The sequence below is a fragment of the Cyrtonyx montezumae genome, unplaced genomic scaffold (assembly GCF_038088225.1).
Source record: "Cyrtonyx montezumae isolate F1298 unplaced genomic scaffold, pur_monq_1.0 scaffold_0, whole genome shotgun sequence".
NCBI classification, from domain to species: domain Eukaryota; kingdom Metazoa; phylum Chordata; class Aves; order Galliformes; family Odontophoridae; genus Cyrtonyx; species Cyrtonyx montezumae.
This window is the reverse complement of record NW_027071824.1, coordinates 34,996,049-35,021,083: the sequence shown is the minus strand read 5'-3', so window position 1 is coordinate 35,021,083 and position 25,035 is coordinate 34,996,049. Positions and strand designations below refer to the sequence as shown.

Here is a 25,035-nt window from a genome sequence, read left to right as displayed (position 1 = left end):
AGGTAAATTTCCAATTAGTATTTTCTTTTTTTTTTTTTCCCAGAAGCTGTACTGCATCATAGACATCACCTAATTTTATCAAGTGCCTATAGGTCAGGGATCTGGCATGTGTCATTTCAGTTCCAAGAGGATATTTCCAGTAAATGTGGTTTTCATTTTATGCTTAAGAATGAATGTTGAGATGACTCAAAAAATTCATGGTAAATTGCAACTGAACTTTAAAAAATTGTTTTGGCAAGGGTTCTGCATGTTCAGTGTGTTACGTTATGAAGATCAGTAATTGTCTTAAGAGATAATCAGAAATTCTTTGGTAGGGAAGTCAAGAAATATTTCACAAGCTACTTCTGCAAATACATTGGAACATAACAAGGCTAGGGAAAAGAGCTGGTAAATTTTGTTTTCTGTATTAAACTAGAACTAGAGAAATACTTTCTGTGCATCTGGTCAATTAAAAAAAAATTCTCCTTGTGAAAAGAAGTAGCTCTATTCACTTCAGGACAAAGTGTCATGACATCAGGATGATCAGTTTTGTCTGTTCCTTCCTGTGTGATTCTGTTCATACCCTTTAATCACTGCTTCTCACTGTTAAAAAATGTTATATACAAAACCTTTGTGAGGCTTAATTCTTTGCTTGTAAGTGCATTGAAATCTACAGAAATACTTCAAAAAAAAGTCAGTTCTTCCTCCTTGTATTTTGTATTGTAACCAAAGGCTATAAATGACAAATAATCTTTTGATACAATTATTACATAATTATTATGTTAATTATAATTATAATATGTGATCCATGAACTCTGCAGTTCATTTTGAAGGTCCTATGCTATGTGTTTTGATCCTAATGTGATTGGTTGCAAGTGTTTTAGTTTTCACATGCAGTCTTTAGAATATGTTCTAATATGGCACATTCCAATGCTACCTTCCTGTAATATCATCATCTATGGTCTGTCTCTCTACAGAGCAGAGGAAGGATCAAATCTCCATTAACATTTCCAACTATATCAGCTTGAATAATTCAGGATAGTACGCTTCCATTTAAGAATTTTTTTTATAAAAGTCAACACATTGATTTGTGAAAAAATAAAACCCATGAAATAAAGATTTTAACACCTATCTTTATTTCACATTCTGCATCTTCTGGAGAGCACATAAACAGCAACGTCAGATATTGTTAAAACTGATATCCAACAATCCTTCTGGTTATGCATCGATCTGTGTTTTAATCTCCCTAATCTTAGGGATAAATAAAAGATATTTTGATTTCCAGTGTAGAGTTCAAGACAAAAAAATACAGTACATTTAAACTTCACTGTCTACACTGTATATTAAATATACTATAATATATAAAATATGCTGAGGAAATATGCAATCTGCAACTTAAACCAAGAGTAAAAAAATCACTTGTCTGGAATGATTTCTCTCAAGGATGAAGCAGTTTTGTCCAGTTAGGTACACTCCATAGGCTAAGCTGCCTTTTTAAATAGTCCACCAAACTCAATATGCAAAGGGAGCAGGTGTGAACTTTGCTTTTTGAAGGCATGTCAGAAATGGTGGCTTCTCCTGTTCTAGAGCTGGGACACTGTGAAAGCACTTGTGTATGCAATGAAGTTCATCAGACTCAATAAAACTATAGAAGAAAAATTATTAAAGAAAAAAATAACAAAACCTTTTATTTATTTTTTTCCCAGTGGCCTTTTTTTTAAGATCGTAGCCTATGATTAGCCAAATATATTTTTGCAGCCTTATCAGCAAGTCTTCAGTGTACTGGAACTCAAAGTGAATGAAAGCTATGAAACTCTGTAAACACAGTAAGTGGTTGTTCTACTATTGACATACATTCCTCTAGAAGGGAAAAAAATATTGTACTCTAAAAATGAAATGTGAAAGCCAGTCTGTAAATAAATGCAGAATAACTCGTTTTTATAAGAAAGAATACTTGTATTTTATAATAAGTAATACTTGTAAGTTCAGTGTTTGTAGCAACATTTGCAAAAGGAAAGATTTGTGGCTGAAATATTGTAGTTAAGAGATCAGTAGTAGTGCTACACAAAGGATGCTGAACTCTGTAGAGACATGTATGCTGCTAGCCACCAAAAGGCTGCAAGGCAAGTTGTAAAGCATTCTGTACATTCTCAAAGGCTGCTGAATCCTTGACCCTCCCAGGGAACAGGTAAGGATGTAGGCCTTCTGCTGAAGCACAGGAACAAACCGTCAGGATCAGAGGTACTGCAGCTTGTAGCTGTCAAACATATTTAGGAATTAAATGTCTTTTTCTAAGTGAAGAGTAAACTCTTCACTTAGAAGAGTGAAGAGTGAACTCTTCTCCCACCTGTAGAAATTCTTTCACCTTTATTCAAATGTGTAAGATTTAACAGGAAATTGATATAATAGATTTTAAAACTGCCCCCATCTATCTGTGTTAATTCCAAATCCTGAACTTCTCATGTTAGTGCAATTCGTCTCAACTAAACCAGGGTCTGGCTTGACATAACACGTTTAACAGTCAAGAATGTAAGTTAACCTCAACTAAATATCCCATCTTTATCTTCATATTCCACACAGTTGTACAATACCAGTGTTCAGCTGTAAATGTCTAAAATACTGAGTTAGTGAAAGACAAAACTTCAGTGAATAACTTTCCAGGAAGAATTAAAAATCAGTACAATTTGAGAAATACAGTTTTTAAATAAGGAAATGAGCTCTCTCACAGCAAAACAGGAAACAATTTAAAAAATAGTTCTCATTCAAGTTTTTCTTGATAACCAGAACCAGAAAAATGAGATATCTGATGTTTTCTGCTCCCATACAGCCTCACTGGGCATTAAAAGGTGGATACTTCTTCCACTGGCAGTAGATAGAAAATTCTTTAAGATCGTTACCAAGTACTTAGTATGCTCTCTAAAACTTTTCTTTACGTGAAGGGTGATAGACCTCAACATTTTTCCCATACTGTGAGGAACTTCATACAAACAACTCTATCATGGCATCTTTTAAGGTCCTCTATAATCAACAGAACCATGGATGGGACTGTGATGTTAAATCTTCTACATGGTCTTTCTCTAAGGTTCTTCAGTTAGAAATTGTGTGGCTATAGCAAGAAGATGGTTAATGGAAGAGTTCAGTGAAAGTTTAATATCCTTGGGAAATTGCATAAAACCAGAACTTTGATTTGTTTGTTTGCTTTTTAAAAATGAACAGGATAGTGAAATTTGCAAAAATGTCTGTATCAGTAATTCCTAAAATTCTCTTCAAGAAATGATCCATTTTTTTTAGTGCAGCAGCATTTTCTTTCCTCTAAAGAAAAATAAATGCAGTGGTTACAATGCAGCAGTAGAAATATGTAAGCACATTGCAAAGCGGTAAATTAGAGTAAGTAGTGCAAAAACAGGTAATTCACTGGATGGTGGGAGATAGCTCACTAAAAGATCAGCACTACCTGCCTCCTGGCAGTGCACATGCCCTCCACAATGTGTCACAGCAGCTGGAGACTTCTTAGAGATCTTCAGCATACACGGAAAACTGATCGAGATGATTGAGGTTCCTCCAGAAATGACTGTGTGTGTTTGCAGCAAGGACTTATCTCAGGAGTCTGGGAATGCTTTTATGATGGTTTCATATGCAGGAGGAGGAGCTTGAGTGGAGTGGCAGATGCGGAGGCTATTGTTAGACCAGTGGAATTCGGGTCGGCTTAAACTGTTGGTTGTGCTTCCCACGAGGGTTGTAGTAGTGTTGGTGGGAGTGAGGGTGATCAGCTGACTGTTTGTCTCCACAGGGAGGGGAGGAGACTGCAGAAAAGGGTGGAAGGTGGATGCACGGAAACTAGACTTCCTGGGGAAAGAGTTGGCTTGCTCCAAGGAAGCTTGCCGCTGGAAGGTGAGGCTGGCCAGGCTGAGGTTGCTCCGACGTTCACAGCTGCTGTTACGATAAAATCCAGTCCTGCTAGCAGAGTGAGAGCTGGGTCTGGACCGGCGAGTGAAGGGTGAAGAGTTGCCCTGGGAAATGTGGGCACTAGCTCTGCGACGGGACAAGCAGGTGAACAAGGCCCAGATGACCCCTCCAATCACTAGTCCGATCAACATGGACACTGTGAAGGCTATTGTTATCTGCTCTGAAATATAATAAAAATACACAGTAAGGTTACTTCAGATCTGAAGCTTATCCTTGCCTGAAAATGATTTGAACGTGGCAGCTTTCTTAAAAGTGAGCAAACCTACACATATTGTTGCATAATATGTGAAACTTTACAGTACTAACACAGAAAATCATAGTGTCCTTGCTACAGGGTATTTTTTATTTAGCTTGTAGAATTCAACAATGTCCAGAAAGTAGCTTGCATTTAATACCAGCCTCTGTACCAATGCAAGGGAAATGTAGCCTCATAAATGGCCACCAAGAAGCCCCAAAGATGTGCTTATGAAACTACCAAGCTATTTCTTCTGTGAGCAATACAAAGTGTGGATTTATGGAGGCTTACCATCCTTTTCATAGATATTTATGTTCTATGTGTATGTGTCTACTAACTTACCTATTACAAGTGAGATATATCCATGTTCTTGGTGGATTAAGCCCTGTATTTATTACAACAGGACATCACATCCCAGACTTTTACTGCTGAAAAAAAAGATACCTTAAAACCTCATAATAATTAGTGTAGATTACCATATCCTAAATGCTTTAGGTCAAAGATAACTATTAGTAATACTGAGTCCATTGAATATTTCCCATCCCCCATGCTGAATTTGAAAATGCACTGATCTCCCATGAGGAAAATAAAGCATTAAGAGACTTGAAAATTAAAAAGAATATGACGAGTGTCATTTTCTCCCCTACATGGTTTCATAGGTGTAGAGGAATAAGATTTTCTAATAGGTCAGGTACTTTAGAAAACTTATACGTTTATAGTCTAGAATAAGGCCTGAAAAGAATGTAAAACATTTACAGATCCCCTAAACATGTAAGAAGAGTTTAGTTCACAAATGAGATGCAACTCCGTGTTGACCACCAATGATGCAAAGAGAGCCATAGAAATATTTGAAATGTTTATTCTGTGTTATGATACTTGTGAAACACTTCTGTTTAAAAGGAAAATGCAAAGGAATAAGGAAGGAATTCCTTATCTATTTTATTGCTTCCTTTCTCCCTTCAGTGAAGGGTTTTAGACAGCACCAACATTACTACGTACCGCTGACAGTACTGAAAAGTTTATACACTTTGTACTTTTTACGATGGATGAAAATGTAAGGAGGCCCAGAAAATTTAAATCCTAATTAAGCTATTGGCATTTTGGATGGCTAGACAATCCTGCAGTTCCCTTCATGTAACCTCTGCTTTCAGATATGTTTCTGATCACAATATTTTGCAAATGGCAGAATAGAGATGTAGATAAAGCATGGGGTACTTTTGCAATGCATATCTCCCTGCTTAGAAACACTTTGTTGTTTTTTGATCAGAGGTGGATCAGACTTGACCTCAAAATATTTTTCTTCAAGCCTTTGTTTTTAAAACTAAGAAACCCTTGACAGGGCAAACAGCAGCCAAAGGACAACTGTTTGTTTTGCTTTCTGCAGGAACTCATGGACAGCAATATCCTATGTTGCAACTCCTGACCACAGATCAAAGCCCCGTCACCATCAGCAGCCTTTTGACAGACACATGATTCTGCACTTCATAAAGATATCTTCAGAGAAATGGCAGGCCTTACTGTGCCCTTTTTCTTCATGTCAGAAAGTCTTATTAGGCTATTTTAATGTGTTTACCATCTTTTATTGCTGCAAATTCCTCCTCATACTCCTGAAGATGGTAAGGAAGAGACAGATCTTGGTGACCCTCAGTGAGGAGAACCCAGGAGATGTTCTAAAAACAGCACTTCCCAAAGACCAGAGCTGCAGTCTTAGCATCCCTAATCCTGTCCCAGCACAGCTATGGGAACGGAGAGCAAGAGCTAATCCTTTCTTAGGTTGATTTCCTTCACAACTTGCCTGGATACTAGTTACATTGTTGTATTTTGTGATGGTCAAGAAATCTTCCAAGCACCAGGGTCTCTGCTTCTTCCCAATATACCTTCTCCTATTTGGGCTCCTGACTCCAATAGAGAGGAAAAGGTGTTTTCTGTGAGGCTCACGCAAAGCTCTGTTAGACAAACCATCATGTTTGTCTCTGGCAAGGGTTTGTCCCTGCATCCCTCTAGCCATAATTTTCACCACCTGCACAATCTAATCAATGCTTCACAGTTAAAAGCAGCTGAGGGAATTGACAAAGGTATTGAGTGCAGCTCTTCAGTCCTACCCACGTGCAGTTCCCCTGTGCTAAAGGTACAGCAAAAGCAATTATCCTTTTTGATAGTACCTTCATTTCCTTTGACTTCTTTTATTCTCTTATTTTTCTACATCTATATTTGAATGCAAAAAATAGAGGGTCAACTTATTCCTTGGGGAAACTCAGCTGGGCTGAGTCTGATTATTGCAGTCCCTGTGTAGTAACTCATATAGTCTCAATTCAATTTGTATCTACATTTGATTCTTCTAGTTCCTATTACAGAAATATCACTAGATCTATGGGTTACTTGTACTTTATTCTTTCTCTTCCCAGACTATTCCTGACTTCAGTGGATGCACGCTAATAGGCCAAACTTATTTTTTGTTGACTCCCTGAAGAGAATGAATTTCGCTGAAATGTAATTCAGTTCTAAAAACTCACACTGAATCTATGCTCATTGATTTCCTCTTTAGAATGTCCAGTGATCACAGCCCTGAGATGCACTGGAGAAAATACTACAAAACAGAGAAGAAGATCAAAGGCAGAGCAGGACTTGCTGCACCTGTGATTGTCAGGGGAACAGCTGGCTTTTACAGAGTTGTTTTTCTCATCCTTAATCTGGGCAGTGCCAGGGCAGATCTAGCCTTTCAGGAGAGCAAGTGCAATACTGCTAGATGTGTCTCCTAGGGCGCTGTTACAGTATCCTGTGGTTTACTGAGGGCTGTGCTTGCCATTCTGTTCTCTGCTTTTAGAAAAAGAGTGGAAAAAAAAAATTTAGGGATGAGGTAGGGATGCTGACACTAACTCCCTTGGTGCTGATCCTCTAAATGTGTTTTAAACGGTATACTTCTCAGGCTACTCACACTTTATTTGTTTATGTTACAACAGAAAAGATTGGGTATCTCATCTCAGTTGATTCTTACCTCCTCTGATCCTTAAGAGCAGCTGAGACAAAGGATAAAAGTTTTCAAACAATGAAAAACAATGAGACTTCCTGGTCCAATGTCAGAAATGAAAGGAAACAAAGCATAATCCAAGCCTGTTGCAAGATTGATAATTTGATACATTAGCTTCATCAGCTTTCTTATCTATGGTCCCTCCACTGTATTAATGTCAAAAAGATCAGAGAATCTACTTTTTTATTTTTTATTTTCATTTTTTTTCTACTGTAGTTGTTGCACATTTCTTTAAGCCTTTTATAACAGACTCTTTAGCAGAGACACTGATAGGACAAGAGGAAATGATTTAAAACTAAGAGGTGGGAGATTTAGACTGTATAGAAGAAAAAAAATTTTTACAGTGAGGCTGGTGAGGCACTGAAAGAGGTCACCCAAAGAGGTGGTGGATAGCCTGTCCCTGAAGACATTTAAGGCCAGTTTGAATGGCACCCTGAGCAACCTGATCTTGCTGCAGGTATCCTGGTCCATTGCAAGGGAGTAGGACTAGATGACCTTTAAGGATCACCCCGAATTCAAAATGATTCTATGATTCCATGAGTTATATGCCTGAAGCATTACTATGCATTCCATCACATTTATAGTCTCTAGCAAGTCCTTAATACACAGTAGAATCCACACAGAAGAAATTTAGACGTATTATTAGTAATGATGGCAGAATGTCTGACAAGGTGCTTTTGAAACAAGTTCTTCCCATCCAATTTTGGGCATCAGAAGCAAGACAATCAATTTGCAAGTCTTCTGAGAAGAAATATATTGGGTATATTTGACCAGAAAATTAACAACACAGTCCTTACCTTGACTTGTCAGTTCTTGGATCAACCAAACATTTCACAAAATAGATTTCATGCTGGAAGATCCTGCATATATAATGGAGCTTAGCAAAACTCATGAAGACATACTTGTGTCAATGTCTTACTTTGGTAAGGATTTAGTTTTCCTTTCATTTTTGTGCTCCATAACAGATAGCAAGATATTTCTTTGAATTTAAAACACACATGCATTGAAGAATATTTAAGTTTCACTCCAGATTTTTTTCCAATAAAACATAAGAATTTTCCCAAGAAGTCTCCATCCTGCCATCAACACTGACTATGTAAAAGCTGGAAAAGAATTCTGCTCCCTGAAATTAGGAAATCATCTGTACCTGCTTATTTCCTACAGTCTTATAAATTCACCAGTATGAAAAGTTAATTGTGTGCAGACCCACAGTTCTCCTGGCTCTGTGTTCACAAATGTACACAGGTGCAATCTCTTCAGCTGGAAGAGTACGTAAAAGGATAGTAATACCATTCAAAATCATGAAAATAGCAACTTCAGAGACAGCTTCCCAGGGTAAGAACCAGGGCAACAGGGGAAAGAGGGGGAAGAGTACTGAAGGCGAAGAACAGAGAGATGGAAAAGCACCATTCAGCGTAAGCATAACTTGAATCTGTACTGCATCATTTCCTATGATTACTAAAAGTGAGCCAGTCAATCTTTAAACCATCTGTTCTGAACATTCTATTGCCAAGTGTAAGGTGGTAGATAACATCCTTATGATGAGATGATGGCTATATATTTGATCTCTGGTAGATGAATTGTAGATCATGACTTGTAGATCTAGTAGATGACTTAAATAGTGCAAACTTCTTAATGTTTTAGAACTATTAATTTTTTTTGTGGTTTCTTCATTAAAAGAGAAGTAATTCAGTAGTTTTAGAAGTCAAAGTTGGTAAGGTAAGGTAAGGTAGTTTGTTAGTCAAGAATGGCATTGCTCTGCATTAGAACTTAGCTTGCTATAAAGATGTCTTGTGCATATTATGTTAGTTCATGTTCCTTCTCATTTATGTCAATAACTGAGAGTAGTCTTCCCATTTGTTTTTCCTTTCACTTGCTCAATATGTGCATGATATGCAAAGTTTATATCATGTGGGATCAAGCAAGCTTGTTTTCAGAACACATCACCTACAAATATCTTGATTTCAGCTGTTTAAAAAATGAGAAATAGCAGAACATAATACTATGCTGTATTCTGAAAGACAGCTATTTTTGTATTTTCCATTCAAATTTAGAATTCTAATTTTTTTCATTTTAATGTTTTTTTTTCTCAAATTTTTTATGAACTCTTTCTTTTGTGCCATACCACATGTCAGTGACTAAAAATTTGTCCAAATAAGTGAGAAGTCCTCTCCCTACATGCATATACACTTGCATACACACTGCCATGTCCCAAAGGTGAAACACCCTGAAAAGTGGCAGAGGCTTTAATCTCAGACATATGGAAATTCAGCTCTGTTTCTGCTCACCATTTTTTTTTCTTTTCAAAATGAACACTCAGTGACAAAAGATGATACAAAAAATTACAAACTGGAATGGGAATTCATTCCTGAGCACCACAAATCTTAGTGCAGAGCACCAGCTAGTGTATTTAAGTATAAATTACACTTATGAATGACAAATCTGATAACCTGACAAGTAAGAAAGATTCAGATACTGTTTGCTTTATCGAAGTGAAATTCAACAGTCAATAGTGAATATTTGTAACACAGCCTGATTCATGCAAAACCAAGCAGGAGCAGTCCAAACATATCAAAGTTTTAATGAACTCTCAAGATCTTCCCGCAGCTCTAGTAAATATGCATACATAAGCTTGAAGAGCTGGAACTGCTTCTCCTCACACATCCCAAGCAGTGAGCATGACAAGGGGAACACCCTACACCCAAAAGGGTTACCATTTTTTTCACTAGCATAGAAGATCTGAAGTAATTTTATATCAGCTCTAGGAGTTCCAAGAAAACTTAGCTTGATGCTGAGACTGGTAACAGAATCCAGCTCTTATCCTGCTGTTATACTGAGTTCAGAAAAAAACAATTTCTCTGCAGCTGATAAGTGTTAACATTACTATCTTCCTGATTGTTGCCACTAATTATATTAGCAAACCAGCCTCTCATTAATCATTTGTAGGAAGTCTATGATTCAGTTGGGTGGGCGAATCGGTTGCTTTGTGAAAGCAGACAGCTGTGGTCTTAGTCATGGCAAATGTTAAGAAAGGTCACATGGTATTAGTGAAAAGAGGGGAAGAAGAGACCATCTAAAACACAAGGTGATTCAGGCACCTGTGACGTCCAGGAAGCAAGCAGATGAGGATGGTGAGGTCTGGAAAAGCTGAAAGAAGAGCAGGCTGTGCAGGACACAAGTGTTAATAATATAGTTGTACTGTAAGGAAAATCATTTTAACTTCAAACACCACTTGTTACATAAATGTTTTATTCTACCTATGCCAGTGCTAGATTATTTTCTGTAGTCACAGAAAGTAACTCTCCCACTTCTTATAAATGAACTGTTGCTGGAAATAAAGCTTTTATGTCCACTACAAATCAGGTAAATAGTATGGAAATAAAGAATAAAATAAAAGAAATTCAGATTAAAGTTGTAAAAGATGTTTCTGTCTGTGAGGACAGGGAGAAACCAGAACAGATAGTCTACATGAGTGGAGTATCCACACTCAAATGTTGAAATTTATAATATGTATATATAAATCAAACATTTTTGTGAAATAGTTAATCTTCTCTAGATAAAAGGAATATAGAGCAGGGACAACTTAAGACCCAAATAGACATCATTGTGTGCATTTCCTAAGATGTTCTTTGATCAGACAAGCAAAAAAAGCTCCAGAATTATCTGCAAGTATATTAAGAAATTTACAAGGGAAAAAAATTGCATAGTCTGTGTCTTTGAATTCTCAGTTTGAAAAGCAGAGGGAACAGCTGTTTGCAAGCAGGTTAAATTCTACTTAGAAACAAGAACGCCCTCTGCTGGAAATTCATGTTGGAAATCTAAGTAACACATAAATTACTCTAATTCGAATGAAATAAGATGACAAATATTAATAATAATAATAATTAAACAAATTAAAAAAAAAACACACACAAAACCCACACCTAACAATAAAAATCTGGATGAAGTATAACAGAGAAGTATCCAGTGCCTGAAAACTCAGACTCTGAGTTGCGCTGCCATAAGCACTTTAGAATGGGTATTGACAGAGGCATTAAAGTCAGGTACAGTAATTCACAACATAAATAAAAGTTTGGAAGATTTGCTAAGTATAGTTTATACTTTTGTGATTCTTTGCAGATATTTGTGCTGACTGTGAAATATGATTATAACTCAGTTACTATTTTTTGCTATCTAGTGGTGTCCAGAATGAACTGCATCTATGAGAATATATATTTTTTTACTATCATTCACTGTGATAAAAATCCAGAACAGCAGAACATGCCATCTCAAAATCCTGTAAGCCAACTCAGATGTAATAATGTTGCTTTGATATTACTGGCAATTTGATTTTTACTGGAATGAAAAATAAAGAGTAATTGTAATAATCAGAAGGAAACATCTAAGATAGAGATGTCACCATGTTTAATTTCATGCCTTTGGCATAACCATATGAAACGAAGCACAGATTCCTCTGGGCAGACAGAGATAGAAACTTTGTTACTGCATGGTTTCATTGTAATTCCTGATGCATTACAAAGACAGTAATATAATTGTGATCTTTTTTGCATATGGAGCACAGTCCTCTGGCAAGACATTCTTATCCACCTCAAAAAAACAGAGCACAGGTCTAAGCTAAATGTCCGCTGCATGGATCTGAATCAAACAGTAAAACACAATTTGCCACAGTGCAATATGGCTTTATTTTTATTATTTAATTGATAAGATTATTTTACAGAGCCTGAGAATAAAATCATTTCCTGTATGAACAGAGGATGAGTGGATAGAGTGATGTTCTAGTATTTAAGAGGATTTCTTGAAATTCTTAAAAAAAAAAAAGTAAATAAGAAAAAACTACCTTCAAGGAAACAGAAGAAATCCAGAGTTAGAACAAAGCACATGTTTTTCAGACTACTGGGAAGCCTACAGGACAAGGGATGCTTTGCAATCATTCTCAATCCTACCACAGCAATTCTACTGTTTGTGATCTGAGAACAAAAATGCAGATAGTTTCAGGAGGCTTACTGTGATAACACACAAAAGGCTGAGAAGTGTTTATACTGACAACCTAAGTTTTATTAGAATCTAAAGAATATAGAACATAGAACAGAATATTTTATAAGGATGAAAAATCAGAGTGGTGTTCCAGACTGTACAGTGCATCCTACAAATGGTGACTCTCAAAAGCAGGGCTTTTTGAAAGTGCTGCAAACTCTGCACATTTGCAGCTGGTTCAAAAGTGTCTCCTGTAAGCAAGAGGCAGGACCTTGTTTCATTTCCTCACTGGTGGCTCAGCTACTTCCAGGAAAGAATCGGTCGCAGTTCCATATGTCTTAGTTTCTATTGCAAATGTACATCATAATATATTAGGTTAAACAAAAAGAATGAAACTGATACATACACGCATCTTGGAAGAAGACAAAGGAAATATGTTGGGGCCCAAAACTGTTAAATTTCTCAAGTCTCTTCTCATTCAGAACTATTTAGCCTTTGAAATACTGCCATAGAGTACTCTTCTGACAGCTTCAGCATTTGTTATACCTGCTCAAAAATAACTCACAGTGAAAATAGTATTTCGTGTTTTATTTATTGTCTTTTATTAATAACCTGTTGCTGTTGTTTTTGAGATTGTTAAACCCACAACCTTGTGGTAATAAAGCAGAATATTGTTCAAATTTGAAGACTGGGAAGAAGAGGAACTGTTTGTGAACTCTGATGAATACCGATCAATATTCAATAATACTGACCAGTATACAATAAATAGGTGTTCAAGTATTATGATATATTATTAAATATATATATAAATATAATTAAATTTTATTTTATACATCTTTTTCTTTTTTACTGCAGAGATATCTGAACTACATCTAGTAATGCAAACAAATTTCCTGTTGCATTTGTCTTCCTCAGAAATCAGATACTGCAGTGAATGTGAAATTTTGTGCATACATATGTACAATTATATGTGGTAGTACTGTACTTTTCAGTTATCTGCAATGGAGAAATTTGAGCTTGCTTTCTCCTAGTACTTTCTGTGTGACCATTAATCAGTTTCAGACTTTTGCATTAAATCTGAACCTGAATATCTACTTCAGTGTGATCTAGGAGACCTAATTAAGAGATAAAGACAAAAATCTGTGCAACCAGAACAAGCACATTTTCCACAGAAGTCATGTGTCTGCTTGGTTTACACATCCTTCCATTACACTGGGTAAGTGAGAGATGATATCAGTGAAATTTTTAAAGCAAAGGGTTTAAAAGAAGGATATGACAGTTGAATGGTCAAATATCCCATAAGTCTGTGCTGAGATGCTGGATTCTGAATTAAAATGTCTGAAACAGAATTTATGTTCTGGCAAATAAGATGCTAGAGAAGCAAGGCAGGGATCTCTTCTGAGAAGAAAATGCAGTGTCTGCATCCTTCAGTAAGCACATCAGAGCCCAAAGCAATTTTTGCATTGTGTTGAAGAGGGTGTTCTTTTATCCTCAAATATTTTGCTGTATAATTCATAGACATCATTTAATAACAACCCTGTGTATATTTGTATTACTGATGTAGTTTTAACTGAAGTTATTTAGCAGACAGTTCTGAAGTTATGATCATCTTGTTTTTTACTACATGAAAATCAAACTCTCCCAAGTTTCTTTTCCATCTCCTCAGGAGAAAGGGGACATATTAATCATCTTGGAATTGAATCTACAGCATCCCAAAAATGCAATAGATTACTTTTGAGTTTTTGTTGTTGTTGTCTTAGGAACTGTTAGGACCATAATTTAGACGTAATTTATACAAACTTAAGAATTATACAATATAAAATTTGCCTACGTGGCCTTCATTAGGGTTCAGAGAAAGTGAAGGTTCTACTTTGAAAGCAGGAAAATAAGAAGTTATCAAAGAGATAAAGTTATGAAATGAAGACAATCCTACAAATAAAAAAAAAAGGCTTATTCATAAATCTTGATTATATTTTGTGGCCTTTTCTGTTTGTGGATATCTCATGTCATCTGCACACTTTAGACTGATCTTCTGAGTTAGGCTGATGGCACCACCTACAGCTATTTATTTGGCTCACTAAGATTTTCAGCTCCTGGTTGAATGAGCTACAGTGGCAAAATGGAAAATTGAGTATATTTGCCTTCAAAAATTTCTACCAGAAGAATAGAGACAGAATTGCAGTACACCCAGAATGTATTAACCATGAATCTGAATCCTGCTAGACTCTGGAACTTGAGTGTGAAGTTTGTCTTGGGCAGAAAGTATGGTACAAACCTTCTTTTATTGTCTCTGCGTGTCAACTCATTCAGTAGCATGGTGCTTGGAAAAAGAAATATACTCTCCCTAAAACAGAGATTTCTGGTAGACACTTTATGTAACAAGAAGCAGCAATACATACTCAGTCAATATAGTAGGTGTATCTGCCAAAATGTGTATGCACTTTTTGTTTGATTAATATTTAAATAATACCATCAAGAAACTGCCTCATCAAGCTACTACCTTAGATCTCTATCTTTACTGACAAAGATCATTAAATACTTGATAAAACAGTGGTTGGATGGCAGGGGTGGGCGAAGGAAGAGGAAAGGAGAAAAGAAGCAGTAATTGAGAGGCAATAAAACAGCCTGAGGATGACAGACTCTCTTTAAAAGAATAATTCATACACAAGGAGGAACAGACAGTGTACAAGAATAAGGCTGGTCCCATAATACAGTTTTGTTACTTTCATCCATCTTCAATAATACTCTATTCTTTGGACTTGCCAGAAGAACGGCAAGGGGGGAAAATAAGGGCCCTCATTAATAGCTACTTTTATCTCTCTGACAAGCCTGCTTTAAAGGCCTTGGAATGGATTTACATACTAGCTTCCTGAACACAAATACTGATTAATGATATGATCCCCTCTGCTTCTATGATGGAAATGCTAAGTTTCACAGCTTCGTCAAATCTTTTACTTCACTGATAGAAAAATAAGCACAGTTATATTAAAACTAGAATAGTCTGAACCTTGAGAAAGGTATATATGATCTGTCTGATCCAAATTCTTGTTTGAGGTTTATATAAAACAGTAATGGTCTAGTACTGGATAGATAACAGTACCACCAAAACTAGCCAGCTAGGCAGAAAGTAAAACACAGCACAGGGCTAAGACACAGTTCTGTTTCCCAGGGAAATAAGTATGGGTAGAGTATGTTTAGATTTGGCATACGACCTTGACTCCTGTCCCTGATAAAACAGAAATGAAGTGCTGTTTTCCTACAATATTTTGGCACCACCATAAGAAGCACTAGAAGGCACAGCACAGCATCCATTGCTTAGCTGCTTCATGTACTTTTTAGCAACACTGGAAGGCCATGAATTACACAGGCACAGCAGATCCAGCAAAAAGTACTACCATGTGAGAAAGAAATTCAACTGAATATATGACCTTCAAATCATTACTTCTCAAACACATCAGAGAGAGAATGGATTCATGGTACACCCTGAAAATGTGATGGGGAAGATATCAACACCTACCTTCTTATTACATCATAAGTCATAGTTTTATTTCTCATGTACAAGGGTTGTATTTTTGCAGAAATTCACAGAAGAAGCTGGTAGTGCTAAGTGTTATAGAACATATACTCACTGCTGTCATGTCACCAGCAAAGGACAGATGTTAAGACATGTTTGCTGTAATTGCTAATGCTTCACCATCATATGCTGTTTTTTTTTCTTTTTTCGTTAAACCCAAACCCTTGTCACCAAGGGTTATATATTTTTCAAATAGAGACATGAAATGTGATGAAATGAGCTGTCTTATCTTTCAGAAATCCTACTTAAAATCTGCCTTCTAGAATGATTATTTTCACTAATGTCTTTTGGGGATCAATCCTGCTCTAAGTTCGCGTTGATTATAGAAAAATAAAGTAGTTCCAATTTCTAAGGAAAAAAGAAGTATTATAGGCCATGTTAAGATTCCTATGTCAGGAGTTTAATCACATTTTGAACTGGATAAAAATTTTGGCCAGTTTTGGAAGCTTTCTTGGAGGAGGGGGATGCTATGCGTATCCCTTAACTACACTCAACACAATTACAAACACATTATCTAGGTATACATATATATGTACTATTTAATAAAGTCAGAGAAACCTGTGGACCTAAGGACTTGGCCTGTCTTTAGTTTCTGCATTATAGCCTGTGTCATACAATCATAACATAGATCTATAAAATAGATTTTTCTAGAGCAGATGATATTTTGCGTATTTTAGAGAAATAATGATATATGATCAACATTTTCTAGTCTAAAACGATCAAGAAAAAATGTTTTCAAGGCAATTATTTCCCCCAAGTTTCCTATCCATTTAAGCAGTGGATTCTGAGAGCTTTCTGACTAAACTAGGAATTGCAACTCTCCTACCTCTTCATTATTTTTTACATTAGACTGCATTTATATTGGATTGTCCAAGTTCACATAGAACTAAAATGTACCAAAACCAATCAATGGCAACATTTGGATTGTACTTTCTTCAAAACAAGGCTAGGAAAGAATGACAAACTGCTATTTGCTACTAGAGGTCTCAAGGGTATGTATACAGAAAGGTAGCTTTGGAGGTGTGCAACTTTCGTATTTTCAAGGCTTAAGATTGAATAAATAAAGGAGAAAACATTAAGTAGATGGTGGAAAGGTAGGTAAGCAATGAAGACTCAGCAGGGCTCTGGAAAATCCATAATAACAAACCCGAATGGAAGTCTGAGTCATTTATATGCTTGGAAAGAATAAATGGAAGAGGTGGACAGAAGGTTTGTTTACACACAGTTTGTTCTCACTGTGACAGGGATAGAAATTTGCTCAGGATTTAAGTATTTCAATGTCACATACTGTGAGGTGAAACCCTGAGTTGCAAGTCTTAACTGCTGGCTCAGTATCTCTGATGAGCCAGGCATCAGGCTCTGAAATTCAAGTCTTAAACAAACAATAGACTCATTGAGAAAGTGCATGAAAAGGTACTCTGAGAAGTCTGAGTGACAAGGTCATCACTGAGGATGTAGTCACTGTTTGTCAGATGAAGAGATACGGAACTAATGTGAGACCTAGCCACGTAGGTTGGACTTACCTATGTTTGAAAGCTGTGTTATAGTTTCTGTTAAGTGCTGCTCTCCACAAGTAATACTTCTGTTCATAAAACAAGAGAATGGTGCAAAATCCTTAACCACTATTATTGCTAGACTGGTAAAACTACGCAGCATTTTTGAATAGACTCATTAACATATTGCCCAGACAGGTTGAGAAGCCTTTCAAGCCAAAGAGGATGTGGAAGTCTTCAGAACTGCTTCGACATGGTCCTGGGCAAACTACTTGGGGTGGGCCTGCTTGAGCAGGGGTTGGACTAGATGACCTCCAGAGATCCCTTCCAATCCCAGTATTTTTATGATTGTTTCTGTTAACTGTTTACTCATATTTTCCAGCAGAGTGTATAGACTGGCTTCTTTAAAGCAAATAAGCATATTTTAATGAGAGGAAGACCGATGGCCAGAGGAAAGAGAAAGACAGGGCAAAACTTGACATTATATTTTTAATAATGAACATATTTTCTACTTTTAAAAGTCAAGTAATAATGCCTTAAGTGACAGTGTCAGACAGTTCTCAGTCTTGAAGTACTGAAGACCAGTTAGCACATGACCTTTTTTTTCCATACACCAGACAAATAACACCTAGGACTTTAATTCGGGGGAAAAAAATCTCCTCAATATTTTTAATGGAAAATAAATTAATGTTATATTTCTTAAATAGATACTTGAGTAAAACTAGACTGGATTATAGTCTAAGAATCCAAGTTTATGCTGATTAATATCTACTTTGATTTTTTTCTCTCTGCTGTTGTCATATTGATCAAATGTACTACTTAAATTAAATTTCCTGATCTGAAAGTATTTTACCACTTACACAGGAGGAATAGGATTGTCTCAAAGCCATTTATTCTATTTAATTGTGTGTGACTGAAAATGCTTTTAGGAATTACAAGAAATGCACTCCTGCTTAAAACGAAACATCTTTGTTTCCACTGTTAACTTACAAATCAAAATGAACTCAATAAAGGCTATATTAAAACAATAAAAAATGACATTAGTAGTTGATGGATGGGTACCAAAAGCTGAATTTCTCACTTAGCTAATGCCACAACAAATCTTCCTTTGAGACTACCAATAAAAATCTAATGCAGATTTTCTGTTTACAGTCCCATGTGATACTAACAGTGCTGAACTGCAGCAGGGCCTGCCTTCTGAGTGCTTCTGTCTCTGCCGAAGTACCATGGTATGGAGTCCTACAGCAAATTAGGGCCGCCAGAGGTTACACAGCTTCATAAGAGCTGGCCTCTGAAGTAGGTATGCTCCTGCATTCTCCCAGTCAATTTCTCTGAAAAAAAAAACAACCCACTAAATATGTATGAGAAGAGTTTGTGCAACCTCTGTAGTAGGGAACTACTAAAAAAGTGAGAATCAGAATCCCAGGGAATGCAACAAATCTGTGAGCTCTAGCATGTCCACTGCTATTCTTGATATGCTTTACACAGACTGTATTTGTTCACAAGGTCAGGACTTCTATCATGAAGCTGATGAATTTAAACTAAAAGAGAACATTAACATTCCTTTTTTGTTTCTTTCTGCCACAATTGATTTTAGGCAGTAGTTTCGCTTCTTTGGTTTTATACTGCTGCATAATTTAGCTTTTCAAAAATGCTGCAGAATGGTGACAGTGAAATCTGAATTGAAAAGGATTAGGACTCACTGCAGGATCTGCAAATGAGAATGCTAGTAATTCTCCAGCATAGTCATTGTCACTGTACTGAAACTGCAAACAAAAAGGTGGTATTATTTTTTACTAAGTTATCATTTTTTTTAACGTGTTGAAATGTGTTGAGATAGAAGATTTAGGCTATTTAAGTAATTCATGTATCATGACTTTATATATAGAGTTATATATAATATAATATATATATAAAGTTATGTATATATCCTGTTTTTTTCCTATACAGATGCATTGATGTGTTTCTAAGAACAAACTGTGGACTGAAGTAGTTGTAAAAATATGTATGTGTGTTCACATACAAAAAATTAGAGAACAGTTAGATTGTTCTATGATTTGAAATTCTAAGAATCACTTAAAAGATGTTGTACAAAATTACCATTGTAAACTGGACAGTGTTTTCCAGAATAGAGAACCAGCATTTGGACAGTAAGTTCTTTATGAATTGTGAGAAATTAAATATTATTATATAAATCCCTCTAACAATTTTTACAGCATTTATTTTTTCCCCACAATGTTAATTCCTCTCAGCAAGCATTTGTACATATTCTGAAGGTAACATATTGGCAGGGTCCTTGAGAGCTACTGAGAAGTCACTCTGGCATGGAAAAGGATCAGCATCTTGGTAATGTATTCACATTCTCAGCACAACATGGTGAGTGGCTTAGAAACAGACTGTAAACCATATCCCAAGAAAATAAGTTCAAATGTCGCATACTCATTTAATAAAATATATTTATTTATATGTAAGTTGTGTAGTTTTAATTTTACCTCATGCATCTCCAAGGATGTCAGCAAACACACTTCTATCATTTTAAGCAATGTTTCCCCACAGTGAGTTTATGTCAGTCATTGTCTTCTGATGCTGACTTTGTATAGAACAGTATAGTACCTCTCCCTAGTATACCGCATGTGATATATCTAAAGGAAAAGAAGAGGAAAGCTATTAACTCTTCTAAACTCTAACAGAAAAATAAGAACATAAGAAGCATCTCTACTTCCCAAGACATGAGCTCTTCACAAAGGTTAATCTGCTATCAGAGTACAGGCAAAAGGGAGGTGGTCATAGCTGGAGACAAGTCAGGCCCTGGAAAGCTGGGTGAGAAATTCCAGTGAGAGCCAATGTTGGCCCTTTCTGCTGTAAGACAGCTCCAGCAAGTGCTGCTCTGTATTGTCAGATACAGCTCTTGGCATTGAAATATCAGGTTTTTGCACATGTGGAGAGGAGCCTTAAATGAAATAACCAAGTAACAGCAGCACCAGTGCAGCCAGTTGAATACAATATGCTGTGGAATTTAAATTAAGTTCACTTCTTAAGTACATTTTGTGTACCTTTTCTGACTATTCACAAAGATGGAGAACACCTTGCAAAAAAGAGTTTTTTTGCATTACAGTTAGTGAATCTTAGAGTTGTATATAACTTTCCTACCTCTTGTAAATGTTTCCTTGGGAGTGAAGGAATGGTTTATTTCAGAATAAAATTGAGTCTGCATTAAGAACAGGCAGAATTTTTCACAAAAGGATTCTTAAAGTACAGATGAAAGTATTTCAATTTTTGTTCTGAAAGTGATGTTTTAGATTACAAGTAATTCTGTTCTACAAATATATATATATATAGTCCATCAGACATAAAGACTAAACAATAATTACAGTATTTTTTTCCTCTGTTAATCTCTAAGTGCTTCAAAAAGTCATCCAGTATCACTATTCCACTTTCTAGCCTAACATACAAAACTGAAGCTAGTTGCTCGTGACCTCCCAGTAGGAAAGTATATGTGTCAGCACAGGAAAAATGTGACGTGCATTCAGCAGACTCTTACTTCATATGCTAAGGAAATGAAGGATCTTCTCTAAATCTTTTTATACAGTTATTTCCTACTTTTTTCCCAGGGTGCTTCTTTGTAACAAAATTTCCCATTTGTTAATGCTTATTATTTTTTAGTTTGGCACAGTGCACAGATTCTTGAAGGGGCCATTGCTCAATAATAATGGTAAAAGATAAAAATCTATCATATGATACATGCTTAAAATACATACTTATGCTACGTGATAATGCACGTTAATGTAAATAAATGAGTTGATAAAACTTTTTGAATATAAAGGTTGTCTGCAAAGTCTTTTAGGATCAATTCACTGAATCTAATTACATCTAGTGAATTTCAGTGTAACATATACTTCCACTTCACACTGTATACATATCAGTTAACTAATCATTCCCAAGTTTGGATGAAGGAAAGCAGTGAAAATGGATGAGAAGCAAAGTATAAATTGAGGAAAATGTTAGGGAAATCTGATCACGAGTTACCATGAAAAAACTGCCAATCATTTACATTTTGTTAAGAGTAGGAGTTTATCCCAAAGATTGCAACATTTCAGTTTTGCTATCTATTTTTCATCAGTTGATGAAACAAATCATGTCTGCCATGTAGGTACATCCATTAAACAGTTGAGAATGTCTACCTGATCTGAAACATGCACAAGTCAATACACACCTTTTCACTGACTTTAGTAATGGGCTTTGTCAAACAATCAATTCTGCCCTGGTTCTTCCTACTGCTTTGATTAGTAAAAACTCATGATAGTACTTTGACAAAGAAACATTTGACAAAAAATCTTTTGCACTGCAAGAAATACTAGTAAAATCTATTCATTATTTTCTTTTCCAATGTAAGGTTTGAATATATGTATTTAAGGTAATTAACAACTAATCTCAGCATCTACTTTAATTATATTCTATAATAAGAAACAAAATCCTTACCCCAAAACTTTGGTGGCCATGCAATTGGTGAGTAAGTATTGTTCTTATCCATAACATCCAAATGATAGAGAAAAAATAGTATGTCCACAGTGCAGCAATGGATTTCTGGACAAATGAGATTTAGTGGTAGAAGTAATGCTTTTGTGCTGTTAGGGAACTGTTTTGTTTGTCTGAAAGGAAATGGATGCATCACATTTCCTGCTTGTGAACTCGAATTAGCAAGTGCTTGCCTTATCTTGGAGCCCCACATGGTTCCTGAGACAGAGAAATAGTTTCCTTCTCGTCATTTCCTCAGCCAGAGAAAATTGACTTAGAACAATACCAAATCTCCTCCTTCCCTGAGACTTTTTGAACCCCAAAATATTTGGAGAAATGCAAAATCTTTTTTTCTTTCCCTTTGTTTATCTTCTATGTTAAAGACCTTCCTCAGACATTCTGAAGCACTTATATCCAGTGGTAATTTTCTGTAAGGAATAAATATGTGAAAGAAGCTTTTAATAATCACCATTTCATTAGTACACTTATTTAGGGTATGAAGATTGTTAAGTATCTCTCACTGACTCTCAGCTATTCTGAGGAACTCACAAGGCAATAGGTACTGCTATTTTACTGAGTGTATTTTAAATTACCTCTAACAGTTCTTTTCCTTTCCACACCCCAGCCTAAATTATGAGATCCCTGGAACACAAACAGGCATTGAGTTAATTGTTTGAATAGTTTTAATACAATATAGTGGTAAATCCCTGTTGGAATGTGCAAGTACTGCTGCTAAAAATAATAAATAGTAGCAATAGTAACACCCCTAAAAAAATAGCCAAGATATTTGAGGATACTGATGCAGACTATAAGGAGAGCAAATGGGAATCAATATAACATGCAAATTTGCATTTATGTAAAAAATTCTGTAGGACCCAATTTTAGCTATTTCCCTCTTAAATATATAGTTGATAATGAATGGAAGTCTAGATGTATACTTAAGGCAATTAACAGAAACATTCTCTGGTGAATTTCAAATGCCTGCTTTTTGGGGAATTCTATGATGTTTTGTTTGACCATTATTACAAAACAGAATCAAATACATCTATTTTTATGAGGAAACTCCAAAATCTAGGAATACTCAAGTCTTAAGATTTTGACCTGTATTTTTGTACTGATCAATAATTTTTGATTTTTTAATTTATTTATTATTACATAGATATGAAGAATACTTAGCAAAGGTACACTGATAATTAATGGAAGACTGATGACTTTCAAAATTGGTGCTTCAAACAAAATATCCAAATTCAGATTCAAGTACCTGAATTAAAAATAAAACCTAATTTTTGTATATCAGTAAACAAGATACAGCCTAATGGGAAATACTAGTTTTTTTAACTTGGTAGTGATATCAATTAAAAAACAGATTACAAGCACATACAAATTAAAGAATACTATGACTAAAAATCAGGGTTTTTTTTGCTCTAAGAGAGTTTGAAATATTAAAAATAAAAGGTTTGTTGCAAACTGTTATATGAAAAGGGTAAGATATATTTTGTTTAACGAATATGTCTATTGAGATGATCCTTGTTAAGACTAAACACTGAGCTTAAATTATCTGAAAAGTAGCTACGTTCGGACGTTGGCACTCATGCAAATAATTGAATTTTCTACGTAATTAAGTATATGAAATATCAACTTGAATGTTTTTTGAAAAAGTCAGCAATAGTGAGAAGGGTGATAGTTTACATCTGGATACGGTACTACAGGATGGAAGTTCTGTCTTCTTTCTCAAAAATAAATTGTTTATATTGGTAACTTACAGGAGCAGTAAATCAGAGATAAAGCATCAAAAGTTATCTGGATCATACCTTTGAAGGCTGTGAAAAATAAAATTTTAGATGAATCAGAGAAATTTCATACTCTTTCCATTATATATTTTTGCCTATAAAAAGAATTTCAAGTTTGTGCAAAAGAACTTGTGAAAAATGGGTAAAATATATGAAAGGAGAGCCATTGATGTCATTTATCTGGGCATTTATGAGGCCTTTGCCATGGTCCCCCATAACATCCTTCTCCTCAGATTGGAAGGATATGGATTTGATGGGTGGACTGTTCAATGGATGAAGAATTGGCTGCGAGATCTTACCCAGAGCATGGTGGTCAATATCTATGTAGTGACAAGTAGTGTCCCTCAGTACTGGGATCCATACTCTTTAATATCTTCATCAATGACATTGGGATTGAGTGCACACTCAGCAAGATTCCAGATGACATCAAGCTGTTTGGCATGGCTGACATGCCCAAGGGATGGGATACCAATCAGAGAAACCTAGACAGGCTTGAGCAGTAGGCCCAGGTGAACCTCATGAGAATCAACAAAGCCAAGTGCAAGGTCTTGCACCTGGATCATGGCAACCCCCACTATCAGTACAAGCTGGGGGATGTAAGGATGGAGCATAGTCCTGCTGAAAAGGACTTGGGAGTACAGGTGGATGGGAAGCTGGACTTGAGCCAGCAATGTGCCCTCACAGCCCAGAAAGGCAACCATATCCTGGGCTGAATTAAAAGATGCATGGCCAGAAGGGTGAGAGAGATGATCCTGCCTCTCTACTTCATGCTGGTGAGACTTCATCTAGAGTATTGTGTCCAGATGTGGAGTTCTTTGTACAAGAGAGACATGGACCTGTTAGAGTGCATCCAGAGGAGTGCCACAAAAATTATCCCATGGATGGAACACCTGCGCTGTGAGGCAGGATGAGAGAGCTGTGGCTGTTCAGTCTGGAGAAGAGAAGGCTCCAGGGAGACCTGAGTGCATCCTTTCAGTATCTAAAGGGGAGCTACAGAAAAGAAGGGGACAGACGCTTTAGCAGAGTCTGTGCTCATGGTGATATTTGAGTATGATGAGGAAGCCTTAAAAAACTGAACCCAGATCTTAACTACAGTCAGTCAGCACTAAACAGAGGAATCATCTCTCTGTCACTGGTAGAAGAAAATGAGAACTCTATCGGAACTTCTCAGTTTTTCAGTTGCTTTCTGTTACTGATACTTCTTGATGACACCTATGTATATACTCTGAATTCTCTTGACTGAACTCACAATTTTTTATTTCCAAAAGTAATCAGATTTCACCAAAAAGAGACAATGAAAAAGAGTAGAATGAGCATCCAGTGAAACTTCTTTTCTGACACTTTCTATCTAGAGATTATGATTTAGGCTGGGATTTCCTTTAATTGTTTTATGTTTCACCAGCTTCATATTTGTCCTTGGATAGTTTTACAGCTTTCCGGATGTGTGAATTAAAACTCAGGAATTTATGTTCTTTGACCAG

At 36.1% G+C, this 25,035-nt stretch overlaps 1 protein-coding gene across 2 annotated transcripts; it reads right to left on the bottom strand.

Moving 5' to 3' along the window:
• Positions 1–3,320: 3,320 nt before the first annotated feature.
• Positions 3,321–21,978, bottom strand: MYCT1 (MYC target 1). Of its 2 annotated transcripts, none has more exons than XM_065732277.1 (2): positions 21,729–21,978; positions 3,321–4,105 (listed from the first exon to the last, which is right to left on the bottom strand). In XM_065732277.1, the coding sequence occupies exons 1-2, from the start codon at positions 21,976–21,978 to the stop codon at positions 3,579–3,581; spliced, it is 777 nt and encodes a 258-aa protein (XP_065588349.1). In that variant the 3' UTR covers positions 3,321–3,578. The 2 variants fall into 2 exon arrangements, with proteins under 2 accessions (XP_065588349.1, XP_065588357.1); XM_065732285.1 differs by having other exon boundaries at positions 3,321–4,100; positions 21,729–21,865.
• Between the last annotated feature and the right edge of the window lie 3,057 nt (positions 21,979–25,035).

Excerpts from the sequence above, each read along its gene's own strand:
- MYCT1 (XM_065732277.1), bottom strand. The coding sequence starts at position 21,978 with ATGTGGGGCTCCAAGATAAGGCAAGCACTTGCTAATTCGAGTTCACAA. Across the intron at positions 4,106-21,728 it reads ATGGCCACCAAAGTTTTGGG|AGCAGATAACAATAGCCTTC; the intron begins GTAAGGATTTTG and ends ATTATATTTCAG.